This window comes from Zeus faber (assembly GCF_960531495.2).
Source record: "Zeus faber genome assembly, chromosome: 4".
In the NCBI taxonomy this organism is placed as follows: Eukaryota; Metazoa; Chordata; class Actinopteri; order Zeiformes; family Zeidae; genus Zeus; species Zeus faber.
Window position 1 is genome coordinate 37,452,314 of NC_137191.1, and position 14,274 is coordinate 37,466,587.

A 14,274-nucleotide genomic window follows, 5' to 3' on the forward strand; every position below is an offset into this window, starting at 1 on the left:
CCTCCAGAACACTCCTTTCTCTTTCCAGTTACTGCTGATCTACTTCAGACAGTGCTTCTCTGTTCCTCTGTAAAAGAGACCTTCATGGTAGTGAAAAACAACTGCCAGCTGTGCATGCCTGCTCTGATATAGCTATCTTGCACAATAATATTGTAAACTGTGAAAGTGCCAAACTGTGACTTCACAACATTTGAATCAAAGAACTAGGGGCGTAGTTACAAGACGACATCCAACTCTATGCATGTATAAGAACTCCCTCCGGACAAATGTACGGCGAGAGACTGTACCACTGTTTCAGAGTGTGTCACTGTATTACTCTCCTGTTTTGCCTAAAAAATTGTGTTCCAGATAACTTAACAAAGGTCACAGTTTGTTCCCGATAGCATAGAAGGGTTTATCTCACTGACCAGGTGGTTGAATTTCCACGACAACTGATATTTAATATTATGGGCAACTACACTGCTCAAAAAAATAAAGGGAACACATAATCATTACAATGTAACTCCAAGTCAATCACACTTCTGGGATATCAACCTGTCCAGTTAGGAAGCAACACTGATTGTGAATCCATTTAACCTGAGGTTGTGCAAATGGAACAGATAACAGGTGGAAATGAGAGGCAATGAGCAAGACAACCCCTATAAAGGAATGGTTCTGCAGGTGGTGGTCACAGACCATTTCCCTGTCCTCATCTTTTCTGGCTGATTTTTGGTCACTTTTGCATTTTGCCATTGCTCTCACCACTAGAGGTAGCATGAGGCGATGTCTGCAACCCACAGAAGCTGCTCAGGTAGTGCAGCTCATCCAGGATGGCACAACAATGCACGCTGTGGCAAGAAGGTTTGCTGTCTCCCAGCACAGTGTCAAGAGCATGGAGGAGATACCAGGAGACAGGCTAGTACACCAGGAAACGTGGAGGGGGCCGTTGGAGGACAACAACCCAGCAGCAGGACAACTATCTGCCCCTTTGTGCAAGGAGGAACAGGAGGAGCACTACCAGAGCCATACAAAATGACCTCCAGCAGGCCACTAATGTGCATGTTTCTGCTCAAATTGTCAGAAACAGACTGCATCAGCGTGGTATGAGGGCCCGACGTCCAGAAGCGGGGCCCATGCTCACAGCCCAACACCGTGCAACCCGATTGGCATTTGCCAGAGAACACCAGGATTGGCAGATTTGCCATTGGTACCCTGTGCTCTTCACGGATGAAAGCAGGTTCACACTGAGCACAGGTGACAGACGTGACAGAGTCCGGAGACGCAGTGGAGAACGTTCTGCTGCCTGCAACATCCTCCAGCATGACCAGTTTGGTGGTGGGTCAGTGATGGTCTGGGGAGGCATATCCTTGGAGGGCCCCACAGACCTCCATGTGCTAGCCAGAGGTACCCTGACTGCCATTAGGTACTGGGATGAGATCCTCTGACCCATTGTCAGACCATATGCTGGTGCAGTGGGCCCTGGGTTCCTTCTGATGCATGACAATGCTCGGCCTCATGTGGCTGGAGTGTGTCACCAGTTCCTGCATGACGAAGGCATTGATGCTATGGACTGGCCTGCTCTGTCCCCAGACCTGAATCCAATCTATCATGTCTTGTTCCATCCAGCGACGCCACGTCGCACCACAGACTGTCCAGGAGTTGAGTGATGCCCTGATCCAGGTCTGCGAGGAGATCTCTCAGGAACATCCGTCGTCTCATCAGGAGCATGCCCAGACATTGAAGGGAGTGCATACAGGCAGATGGAGGCCACACACACTACTGAGCCTCATTTTGAATTGTTTTGAGGAATTTCAACAAAAGGTGGATCAGCTTGTGATCTGATTTTTCCACTTTTATTTTGAGTATGATTCTGAATCCAGACCCCCATGGGTTAATGATTTTGATCTCCATTGATCATTCTTATGTTATTTTATTCTTAACGCATTCCACTATGTAATGAATAAAGATTTTCAACTGGAACTCATCGAGATCTAGGATGTGTTATTTAAGTGTTGGCTTCATTCCCTGGTGGTCTAGTGGTTAGGATTCGGCGCTCTCACCGCCGCGGCCCAGGTTCGATTCCCGGTCAGGGAACTGCTTTTGGTGGCACGGTGGCGCAGTGCATTGCACTGCTGCCTCACAGCAAGAAGGTCCTGGGTTCGATTCCCGCCTGGGGCGCTGTTGGCACCGTGCTCTGGTGGGTTATCTCCCGAACAGGAGCCTTTCTGGGTGGAGTTTGCATGTTCTCCCTGTGCTCACATGGGGTTTCCTCCACCTCACGTCAGTAAGGACCTCCACCAAAAACATGCACCCATCATGGTCTGACCAGCGATGGACACTTATCACCTGGTCCCCGGGCACGTCCACGTACGCTGCCCACTGCTCCTGCTGTGCCCCCGGAGGAAGGACAAGCCAGGATGGGTCAAATGCAGAGGATCCATTTCACCGGCCACCATGTGTTGTAGCAAGTTGTGTGCAAGAATGTGTTGTAGTGTGGTGTGTTGCGTGACGAATAAAGACTGTTTCTTCTTCTATTTTTTTGAGCAGTGTATATTAGTTGTGTTGAACATACTGTAGTGTTAGGACTACAATTTGGTGTTTAATATTTCATAATAAATTAAAAATATGTATCTTTTTATAAATAATCAAGTTCAAGTTCAAGACTGGTTTTATCACTTGTTCAAGTTCAAGAGAGGTTATTTGTCAATAGTTGATTACTGTCTCATTAGGGCACCACCTTTGTTTTGTTGAATGAAACTAATGTGTTTATTGTAAGTAAAACAGTCAATCTCATATCTAAAGTGTGCGGTCTGTTTCTCTTTCAGTGATCTCAGTACTAACAGGAGCAACATATAACAAGACATTGTTCTTGATAATAAAAGAAGCATCTATTTATTATCTAAAATATTTAGCATATTTAATGCAAATAAATTAGAAATATAGAATGAAATAATAGAAGAACATCTAATTCACAAAACACATATTTTTCCATTTGAAATTTTGGTGGATTTCTAAAGACATTCAAGCATTGCACACATTTTAACATCGCACTCATGATACATTTAAGGAGGAGTAAACATTGGTTAATAACACTGTGGCTTGACAAATGAATACTTGTACTTATTAATAAAAGAGTTATTGACTTATTCGAGTGAGGCGCACGATACAGGACATGGAACGCTGAGAGATGGCGAAGGGGCGTTCTTATCTTTCTGGCTACCTGGTGGTGGTAGCGGTCCATGAAAGAAATAGCATGAGATCTTGGTGTGGATATCTCCGCCGTTTCTTGCAGTAGAAAGACAGGGTTTCAATCCACTTGAATGGAAACATTTGTAGCTTAAACATAGTTTGGTTACAGATTGATTAATAATAACTCAATGTAGATGCCGTGACACAGAGAATTATTCCAGAGAGGCCATTTCTTTGGGCGTGTTATCAGTTCATAGCAGGAGATCCCAGGGAAATTCAAACCTTTGTGCGACTTTGGTGGGAGACAATATAAGAGGTGACGTGGGTGTGTGTGTGTGTGTGTATGTTTGTCGAAGTGACAGTGAGGTTATCAACACACAGATTGGTGTCCTGCTGTGTCCGAGGGGATTTTCGGTCTCAGTGTCTGTCGTTGTCTTTCATGTGCATATTTGAATGTTCATCAGGATGAGAAAGGGGTTTCGTTTTCATAGAGTTTGGGATCAGTTAAGTGGTTTCACATCTGTCTGTTAATTCCTGGTCAGACTTAGTGGCTCCGTTGAGCCGAGATACAGACCCAGTCTAGGCTGTCCTGGCCACAACCATTTCCTCTGTCTAAAGGTAAGAATTAAGTAACAATTCTGCAATAAAATACAGGTTTATGAATGATTGATATATATACCATAGCAAAAACAATGAGCTTGTGTCGAGCACAGATCAGTACTTTTCCCTCATAACATGAAACTTTTAATGAGCTACTAAGTTAGGGCAAAATAAAATACTTTAGGATGCAATTGGTGTCAGGATTTCTCAGGTATTTGCACTCCTGCATTGCTCAAGCAACCAGTTTATGTCAAGGCTCCCTGCTACTGACTGTAAGACAGTGATTTCCCCTTGTAAAATAAATGTAAATGTGCTCGAATCCTAGAATCCTTATTTTAGTTTTACTGTTGACATTGAAATGGTCCTGTGTGAGTACGCTGATGAGTCTTAAGAGATCCCGATCGACTGAATCCTTTCCCACACTGTTGACATTGATGCGGCCGTTCTCCTGTGTGAGTACGCTGATGAATCTTAAGAGATCCTGATTGTCTGAATCCTTTCCCACACTGCTGACATTTGTACGGCTGTTCTCCTGTGTGGGTACGCTGATGTTTCTTAAGAGATCCTGATCTACTGAATCCTTTCCCACACAGCTGACATTTGTACGGCCGTTCTCCTGTGTGAGTACGCTGATGTTTATTAAGAGATCCTGATTGACTGAATCCTTTCCCACACTGTTGACATTGATAAGGCCGTTCTCCTGTGTGGATACGCTGATGTTTCTTAAGAGATCCTGATCGACTGAATCCTTTCCCACACAGCTGACATTCATATGGCCGTTCTCCTGTGTGAGTACGCTGATGTTTCTTAAGAGATCCTGATTCCGTGAATCCTTTCCCACACAGCTGACATTTGTGTGGCTTGTCTCCTGTGTGAATACGCTGATGTGTCTTGAGATTCCCCGATTCTCTGAATTCTTTCCCACACTGTTGACATTTGTACGGCCGTTCTCCTGTGTGAATAAGCTGATGTCTTTCGAGATTTGCCGATTGTCTGAATACTTTCCCACACTGTTGACATTTGTATCGCTTGTCTCCAGTGTGAATACCCTGATGTGTCTTGAGATTCCCTAACTGTCTGAATCCTTTACCACATTGTTGACATTTGTACGGCCGCTCTCCTGTGTGAATACGCTGATGTGTTTTGAGATTCCCTGATTCCCTGAATTCTTTCCCACACTGTTGACAGTGGTACAGTTTTTTGTATACTGTGTGGATAGGTTCATTAATTTTGAGTTCACTTGATGAAAAATCTGTCTCGCCCAACTGGGAGTTCACTCCTAGAAGAAAAAAAGAAGGAAAGGGAGAGGAAGAAAAGTATTGAATACAAAGAAAAATCTGTATGAATAGGGTATGAATAATTTAGGATGTTAAGTGAAAACATGTAAAGCACTGTACCTCTTATTTAACCAAACTATGCGTGTCAATAAATTGTCATTAGTATTGTGAATATTTGTAGTGTCTATAGTAGGGATCCACTGCGAAGCGGGGAAATCTATCTGAATTGCTGGAATTCCTATTATTATTATTATTAGAGGTCCATCCTATATGGGTAGTCCCCTGTTGCCATAAATTTTTATTTTTTTATTTTTTTTTATACAGGTACTCCTCACTTAACAACCTGCCTGATTAACGACTGTTCGGACTTACAACCAGCTCGCCGATGGTATTGTGTGCTGCATACAATACCATGGCATGCGCGCTGCGTATGCGGCATCTCAGTATCAAACACCTCATCCCGCATCACTGTTCTCAGTCTCATTCTCAGTCTCATTCTTCACTCAGTCTGTCAGTAATCACTACACTAGCATTCCCAATCGCCACGCCCCCTTACCATGAAATAACACAGGTCCTCGCTTATCGACCAATTCGCGTAACAACCTGCTCCTAGGAACGGAACCCGGTTGTTAATTGAGGAGTACCTGTATTTTCCCCTGCACTTTTCAGGCTAAAAGTGTCTGGGACAGGATGACTGCTGCAGCTACGGACATGGTTGAGGTGTTGTTAGAACCCGGACGTCGCAGAAATCTGGTGGTTCAAGTTTCGTCCAAATCGAGCCACATACAGAGCAGAAAATTGTGAAAAACCGACAAACTTTAACTGAAAGTAGCTGAACCGTTTTGTGCTTCATCAACACGCCAACGCTGGAAAATTTTTGTTTGGGTAATGGACAAGATTTGTTTTAGACTAAGATGCTTTGTAAGGTTATCCAAGTCGCTATAAATGTGCAGGTTGTGGCTGCAGTGTGCAGTCAGGCACTGAACTTAGAAGCAGACAGGCCAATGTTTGTCGTTGCGACGGCCCAATAGTTGGATAACATGAACTGTAAAGTGGGGATGAAGAAATTAAGCTTTGTGAAGCATTACGGATTACCCAACCCACTGTGAGAAAAACTTGATGACTATCGAGTTGAATATAGGTATGAACACACTAACTGATGTGTGTATATACAGTGGGGCAAAAAAGTATTTAGTCAGCCACCAATTGTGCAAGTTTTCCCACTTAAAAAGATGAGAGAGGCCTGTAATTTTCATTATAGGTACACTTCGACTATGAGAGACAGAATGGGGGGAAAGAATCCAGGAAATCACATTGTAGGATTTTAAATGAATTAATTGGTAAATTCCTCGGTAAAATAAGTATTTGGTCACCTACAAACAAGCAAGATTTTTGGCTTTCACAGACCTGTAACTTTTTCTTTAAGAGGCTCCTCTGTCCTCCACTCGTTACCTGTTTTAATGGCACCTGTTTGAACTCGTTATCAGTATGAAAGACACCTGTCCACAACCTCAAACAGTCACACTCCAAACTCCACTATGGCCAAGACCAAAGAGCTGTCAAAGGACACCAGAAACAAAATTGTAGACCTGCACCAGGCTGGGAAGACTGAATCTGCAATAGGTAAGCAGCTTGTTGTGAAGAAATCAACTGTGGGAGCAATTATTAGAAAATGGAAGACATACAAGACCACTGATAATCTCCCTCGATCTGGGCAAGATCTCACCCCGTGGGGTCAAAATGATCACGAGAAAGGTGAGCAAACATCCCAGAACCACACGGGGGGACCTAGTGAATGACCTGCAGAGAGCTGGGACCAAAGTAACAAAGGCTACCATCAGTAACACACTATGCCGCCAGGGACTCAAATCCTGCAGTGCCAGACGTGTCCCCCTGCTTAAGCCAGTACATGTCCAGGCCCGTCTGAAGTTTGCTAGAGAGCATTTGGATGATCCAGAAGAGGATTGGGAGAATGTCATATGGTCAGATGAAACCAAAATATAACTTTTTGGTAAAAACTCAACTTGTCGTGTTTGGAGGAGAAAGAAAGCTGAGTTGCATCCAAAGAACACCATACCTACTGTGAAGCATGAGGGTGGAAACATCATGCTTTGGGGCTGTTTTTCTGCAAAGGGACCAGGACGACTGATCCGTGTAAAGGAAAGAATGAATGGGGCCATGTATTGTGAGATTTTGAGTGAAAACCTCCTTCCATCAGCAAGGGCATTGAAGATGAAACGTGGCTGGGTCTTTCAGCATGACAATGATCCCAAACACACCGCCCGGGCAACGAAGGAGTGGCTTCGTAAGAAGCATTTCATGGTCCTGGAGTGGCCTAGCCAGTCTCCAGATCTCAACCCCATAGAAAATCTTTGGAGGGAGTTGAAAGTCCGTGTTGCCCAGCGACAGCCCCAAAACATCACTGCTCTAGAGGAGATCTTCATGGAGGAATGGGCCAAAATACCAGCAACAGTGTGTGAAAACCTTGTGAAGACTTACAGAAAACGTTTGACCTCTGTCATTGCAAACAAAGGGTATATAACAAAGTATTGAGATGAACTTTTGCTATTGACCAAATACTTATTTTCCACCATCATTTGCAAATAAATTCTTTAAAAATCAGACAATGTGATTTTCTGGATTTGTTTTTCTAATTTTGTCTTTCATAGTTGAGGTGAACCTATGATGAAAATAACAGGCCTCTCTCATCTTTTTAAGTGGGAGAACATGCACAATTGGTGTTTTGCCCCACTGTAGGTATGTACACACTAAATTAAGTGTGTATATAGGCATGTACACACTAACTGACGTGTGTATATAGGTATGTACACACTAACCGACGTGTGTATATAGGTACAAACAAATTAACTGACCTGTGTATATAGGTATGAACACACTAACCAACGTGTGTATATAGGTATGTACACACTGACGTGTGTATATAGGTACAAACAAACTAACTGACGTGTGTATATAGGTATAAACACACTAACTGACGTGTGTATATTGATATGAACACACTTACTGACGTGTGTATATAGGTATGTACACACTAACTGACGTGTGTATATAGGTACAAACAAATTAACTGACATGTGTATATAGGTACAAACAAACTAACTGACGTGTGTATATTGATATGAACACACTAACTAACATGTGTATATAGGTATGAACACACTAACTGACAGGTGTACATAGGTATGTACACACTAACTGACGTGTGTATATAGGTACGAACACACTAACTGACGTGGTCCGTATAGTGTGATTTGTTCTCCTACACAGTAGACCCAGGTTCGATTCCCCTTGCGTTAGTTAGTCATGTTTTGTTCTGTAAAATGTCAGAAAAGTGTCCAAGGTGACTTTTACAACCTGCTTGTCTGTAAGGGACGCACAACAGCGTTTGTTCCACCAACATGACAGTTTGTTTTTTTCAAAGTTAGCACTGCTGCATTCAAGACCTGTTAGAAATGCTACCATGCTGCCTCCAAAGAAGAAAGAAAGAGTCTTTATTTATCACGCAACACACCACAACACATGCTTGCACACACACACACACATGCACATGCTTGATGGTGGCCGGTGAAACGGTTCCTCTGCTTTTAACCATCCTGGCTTGTCCTTCCTCCGGGGGCACAGCCAGGACACACACATGCACATGCTTGGGTGGTGCTGGTGAAATGGATTCTCTGCATTTAACCATCCTGGCTTGTCCTTCCTCCGGGGGCACAGCCAGGAGCAGTGGGCAGCGTACGTGGACGCGCCCGGGGACCAGGTGATAAATGTCCATCGCTGGTCAGACCATGATGGGTGCATGTTTTTACTGACGTGAGGTGGAGGAAACCCCATGTGAGCACGGGGAGAACATGCAAACTCCACACAGAAAGGCTCCTGTTTGGGAGATAACCCACCGGAGCACAGTGCCAACAGCGCCCCAGGCGGGAATCGAACCCAGGACCTTCTTGCTGTGAGGCAGCAGTGCAATGCACTGCGCCACCGTGCCACCAAGCGGAGGAAATAATATTTTATTAATAGGTTTTTGTTTATTTAAATATTGTTTTATTATTTATAGACCAGCAATATCCAGGCCTTGAGTAATGGTCTGTACCTTAGCAGCAAGTCAAAAAATGTATAGTACTAAATATTTGTTCAATTTTAGATATTGTTTCGAGTTTGTTTGATTATTTAAATATTTATTGTTTAACTGCACTTTAGAAGTACAAATATGTACATTCAGTACCTGATGTTTGTAGTTATTTGTTTAAAGACCTGACCTGAAGAGTAAGTACTTCAAGTTTCAAGGTCAAAGTGATCAAATGGTATTATCTGACTTATTTCCTGTGTTGAAATAGATGATACAACCTGTTCAACTATAGACATCCATGAAACACTGACTGCCTGAATCTATCATGGTGTCCTCACAGTGGTGGCCTGCTGGCAACAAACTTTTGCTCTCAAAATATCGCTGTTTAAGTGTTACAGTAGCCTAGAGTCTAGCCTAGCCTAGAGCCATAATTTTCAATTTTAATTTTTTTATTTTGTAAGTACATTAGTTATTTATCATTTAATAAATATTGGTTAAACGTTAGTCCTCATTAATGATATGTATCTTTGGTTTTTTTTTTGAGGTTCATAACAGTACATGGTACTAAGCAGTTGTTGGCTCATTAGTTTGTGATTCACATGTACTAAAATTCACCAGAATGCAGGAAATTAAGTCTTTGTAACAAGCAAATCTTGGGAAACTGTAATACATACCAAACACAACCAAATGGACCGTGTGTATTGCTGCCATGCAGCTATATTTATGATATAGCTGCATGGCAGCAATGAAGCAGGTTCCACTGAATGACATGGAATGAAGGAAAGAAGTGACATTGTGCACAGTACGTCCAGCTCCACACCTTCTTTACATCCACCTGGATGCAGCAACAAGCTTTAGACTGAAAGTGCTTATTAAAGTGGTCACTGTGGATCAAGAGGTGTTCCGTTTTGTGTCTCAGTAGTTGGTTGAGACTGGCAATATGGCAAAAGGGATGGAACTGTGCCTCTGATGTTGTGCCATGTGGACAGTACAAACAGCCTTCCCTTAAAGGTAGTCTGTAATGTGGGTCAATTTCTGAGGTTTTTCAAAAGATTCGAAATGGCAGGAACTCCAAATTTCAAGATATCACCACGGCACTTGGTAAACATATTTACCACCATGTTTCTGGCTGCCCTGACAAATTTCAAGTGGATTTATTACCGTGTCATGATTTTACAACCAATTGAATGTTTTCGCTTTTTTTTTTTTTTTTTTTTTTTATATTGATTGCCTAATAATTTCACAATTTTTGACATATCCCTTAGCTTTTCACAAACTATGTTCATGCGTATCCCGTGGACATGCCCTGCAAATTTTGTGTCATTAAGTTTTATGGTTCTTGAGAAGATTTTTGAAGGTTTTCAAAAAATTCAAAATGGTGGAAAAAAAAAAATAGGTGGATCTTATACTGTAGGTCCCAATTGCAAAATTGTTTGGAAAATCCAGCTGCATATGTGCATCAAGTTTCACTTTTCTCAGACAAAAGTGGTTGCTGCAGTGAGCCTTTGACTTAAAATGCATACTTTATTTATACAGACGTGGACAAATTTGTTGGTACCCTTAAAGCTCATTGAAACAATGAGCTGTAACAACAATTCCTCAACAACAATTCCTCCTGAAAAGTGATGAAATTAAAAGCAATTTTCTCATGTCTTTCTGCATGCCTTTGGTAGTCATAGAGTGAAGCAAATAAACTGTGAAAAGAGATCAATTATTGCTAAAGAGATCAATTATATTCTAAAATGGCCTGGACAGATTTGTTGGTACCCCTTAGAAAATATATAAATGATTGGATTACAATGATATTTCAAAGGAACTGTTTTCTTTAATTGGTGTCACACATGTCTTCAATTGTATAATCAATCATTCAGCCTATTTAAATGGAGAAAAGTTGTCACTCTGCTGTTTTGTATCATCGTGTGCACCACACAGAACATGGACCAGAGAAAGCAAAGGAGAGAGTTGTCTGAGGAGCTCAGAAAGAAAATGATAGACAAGCACGTTAAAGGTAATGGCAATGAGACCATCTCCAAGCAGCTTGATGTTCCTGGAACTACAATTGCAAATATTATTAAAAAGTTTAAGGTCCATGGGACTGTAGCCAACCTCCCTGGACACGGCCGGAAGAGGAAATTTGTCACCAGAATGAACAGAAGGATAGTACGAATGGTAGAAAAAGAGCCATGGGTATACCCATGTCTCAACTGGAGGGATGGTCAGTATGGTTGAATGTCAATTCACAATATACGGATACAGATTTCATAATTACTCTAAAAGATTTTGTGCATCATTTTTAATATGCTCTAAACAAAACACACAGGGTAGAATGCGACCGAAGAGAGGAAAGTTTCCATCGGCGGATTATCCATTTCGAACAATATGCATGGACTTTATAGAATTAAATAAAGCAGAAGGGAAAATGGTCAGGGATAATACAATCATTATTATTGCCAATCACTGTGCTGATTGAAATTAAAGTTACGAGTGGTTGTTGTTGTATTCCATGCATAAGAGGGTTGTCTCAAAGACTCAGAAAACGCCATGACTAAAACTATGCTGTACACACGAGTTCCTAATGATGACAACAATGACGGTACAAATGCCAATTAAGAACTTCTGATCAAACCTGATCAGGAGGTTTTTATTAATCTAACCACTGTTAATTGTATGCTCACGATTGCAGGTTCAGATGTCGATCTCAACATAGCCGGACTCTATGACAACACCGGAGTGTGATGGCCAAAAACGAAAGACACAAACCACATCAACGGAAATTCTTACAATGACACCAAAATTTTAATTAGATAACAAGTTTTAGGCTTTATGAAGAGTTTATAGAAAATCTCCAAAGGAGGTTATAAGTCTCTGATGGCATAATGTATGCAGCCAATTAAGATTGTTTATCTCAACTATGAACATACATGTTATCCGGGAAAAAGGTTTATGTTTTATATTTTGTTTATCGCACTAGTGAAAGTCTTACCTAGGCAGGGAAAGGTCCAGCTGTAGGATCTGATGGGATGACCAGTTTGTATTGGACACTTTTGATTTTTATCTTTGCAACTTCTTCCCTCTTATTACACAGAGATTAAGAATTGTATGATTTATGTTTTAAAAGAGTGGTTTAAATTTTACACTGAACTGTTATTTGTGGTCGCCTGGGCAGAGGGACTGTGGGAGAATTTCCCGGTCTGAATGGATATTGGGTTTAGGAAACCGTATTATGTACTGCGGGCATGGTTTTCGCTCTCACACTCCATATAAAATTAAAAAATATTATGCTTAGAATAAGCATAAACAGGGGAGAATGTTATAAGAATTTTATAACATACATATTGTTGTGCCTTTCACGTGAACTCTTGTACAACATATGTGTACTCGGTTTGTCCTTCCAAATGCTAAGTAAGAGTTCACGTTTTATTGCTGTGCCTTTCAAGTTAACTCTTGTATGATGTATGTATACTCGGTTTGTCCTTCCAAGGCTAAGTAGGGTTCCTGTCGTGAAAAGGAAGTAATAGGAACTAGTCACTTTCTGTATCGTAAAGAGGAGGAAGGAAACCTCAACAGATAGTCGGTCTCAACAAAACTGCCCCATCAATGATCTACGCAGGGGCGTTGCAACATCTACTGACCTTCCTCCCAGCAACTCCTCAGTTTTCCACTCCAAGGAGACTGTATGAAAAGCTCAAACTCTCCAGTGAGAATTGAGCACTTCCTCTGTAACATTCTGTTGTGTTGTTACACTGAAACTGTTCGTCTTGTACAACCTTGGATCCTCTTGTACAAGATTAAATATTTTTATTAACCTAGAGTATTTGTCTCAGATTTCCTCTGTAACGGTTAGTCCGTCCACGAACAAAGTTTATAGCTGTTTAACTTTTACAATATACATAGTGGATTTGGAGAAACGCAACACCCCTATGAAACAGGAAACAATAAAACGTTACCTGACTGATGTTCTCTGGTCTCCATCCAATCTTCATCACTATCTTCAGTTTGAGAAGAGTCTGAAGAGAGGAGCTTCTCATCACAAGTTGCTTGTGAAACAGAAGCTGGATCTAAGCTCCCAGCTGCTTCTGATATTCCACAATCCTGAGCACGTTCTCCATCACTTTCACTCTTCACACAGACAGGAAGGAATGGGAACTTGGTCCAGAGGTCCTCCTCTTCCTCTTTAATGTGTGGAGGCTCTGGCTCCACCTTGACCAGACTGGGGCTCCTCTCCTGCTGCTCCTCTTTACAGACAGACAGCTGCTGGAGCTCTGGAGGCAACACTGAAATACAGACACAGTCAGTGCAGAAAACTAGGATAGTGTGTCCAAGCTGAGGTGAGAGGGCTCTTTAATGGTCACATCAACTTGTATTGTGTAATGTTGTCAAATGTTGTTTGTGACAGACAGACAGATAGATGTATGTAATAAAGTAGAGTGTCTCTTCATACAGACAGACAGACAGATAGATGTATGTAATAAAGTAGTCTCTTCATACAGACAGACAGATAGATGTATGTAATAAAGTAGAGTGTCACTTCATACGGACAGATATATGTATGTAATAAAGTAGTGTCTCTTAATACAGACAGACAGACAGACAGATAGATGTAATAAAGTAGTGTCTCTTCATACAGACAGACAGACAGACAGACAGATAGATGTATGTCATAAAGTAGTGTCTCTTCATACAGACCTGCTCTGTGTAGCTTGACTTCAGGTGTCAGTATTAAATACAGTAGTTTGTTCAGCCTGCAGAGCTCCTGGTTCGAGCGCCCCAGTCTGTTCTCACAATCCACCACAGATTCTTCTAAATGTCTGACAATGTCTTTGTCTGCTGCTGCTGCAAGTTTCTCGCTCAATAAAACTCTCACTTCTTTACCTACTTTTACCTTTTCACAGACAAATAAAACCTCTTCAACCGCAGCAACCATTCGCTCTTGTACAGAAACAGTGAAAAGTGGGAGTTGCTCGGCCATTGTTTCCTCAGTTTGGATTTGATGAACCTGGAACCACTGAGCAGCCTCTTGATCATTTCCACTCTTCACAGAGACAGGGGGGAAGAGGAACTTGATATCAGCCTCCTGACTGCTCCAGAGGTCCTCCTCTTCCTCTTTAATGTGTGGAGGCTCTGACTCCACCTTGACCAGAC

At 41.9% G+C, this 14,274-nt stretch overlaps 1 protein-coding gene across 1 annotated transcript in view; it reads left to right on the top strand.

Moving 5' to 3' along the window:
- Window positions 1-11,920, top strand: part of LOC307228763 (uncharacterized protein) — a 42,568-nt gene extending 30,648 nt beyond the window's left edge. Inside the window, exon 4 of the mRNA XM_079998548.1 lies at window positions 11,816-11,920. Coding sequence (XP_079854674.1) covers window positions 11,816-11,868 — 53 coding nt within the window. The 3' untranslated portion in view covers window positions 11,869-11,920. The remainder of the gene's footprint in view (window positions 1-11,815) is intronic.
- Window positions 11,921-14,274: the final 2,354 nt, after the last annotated feature.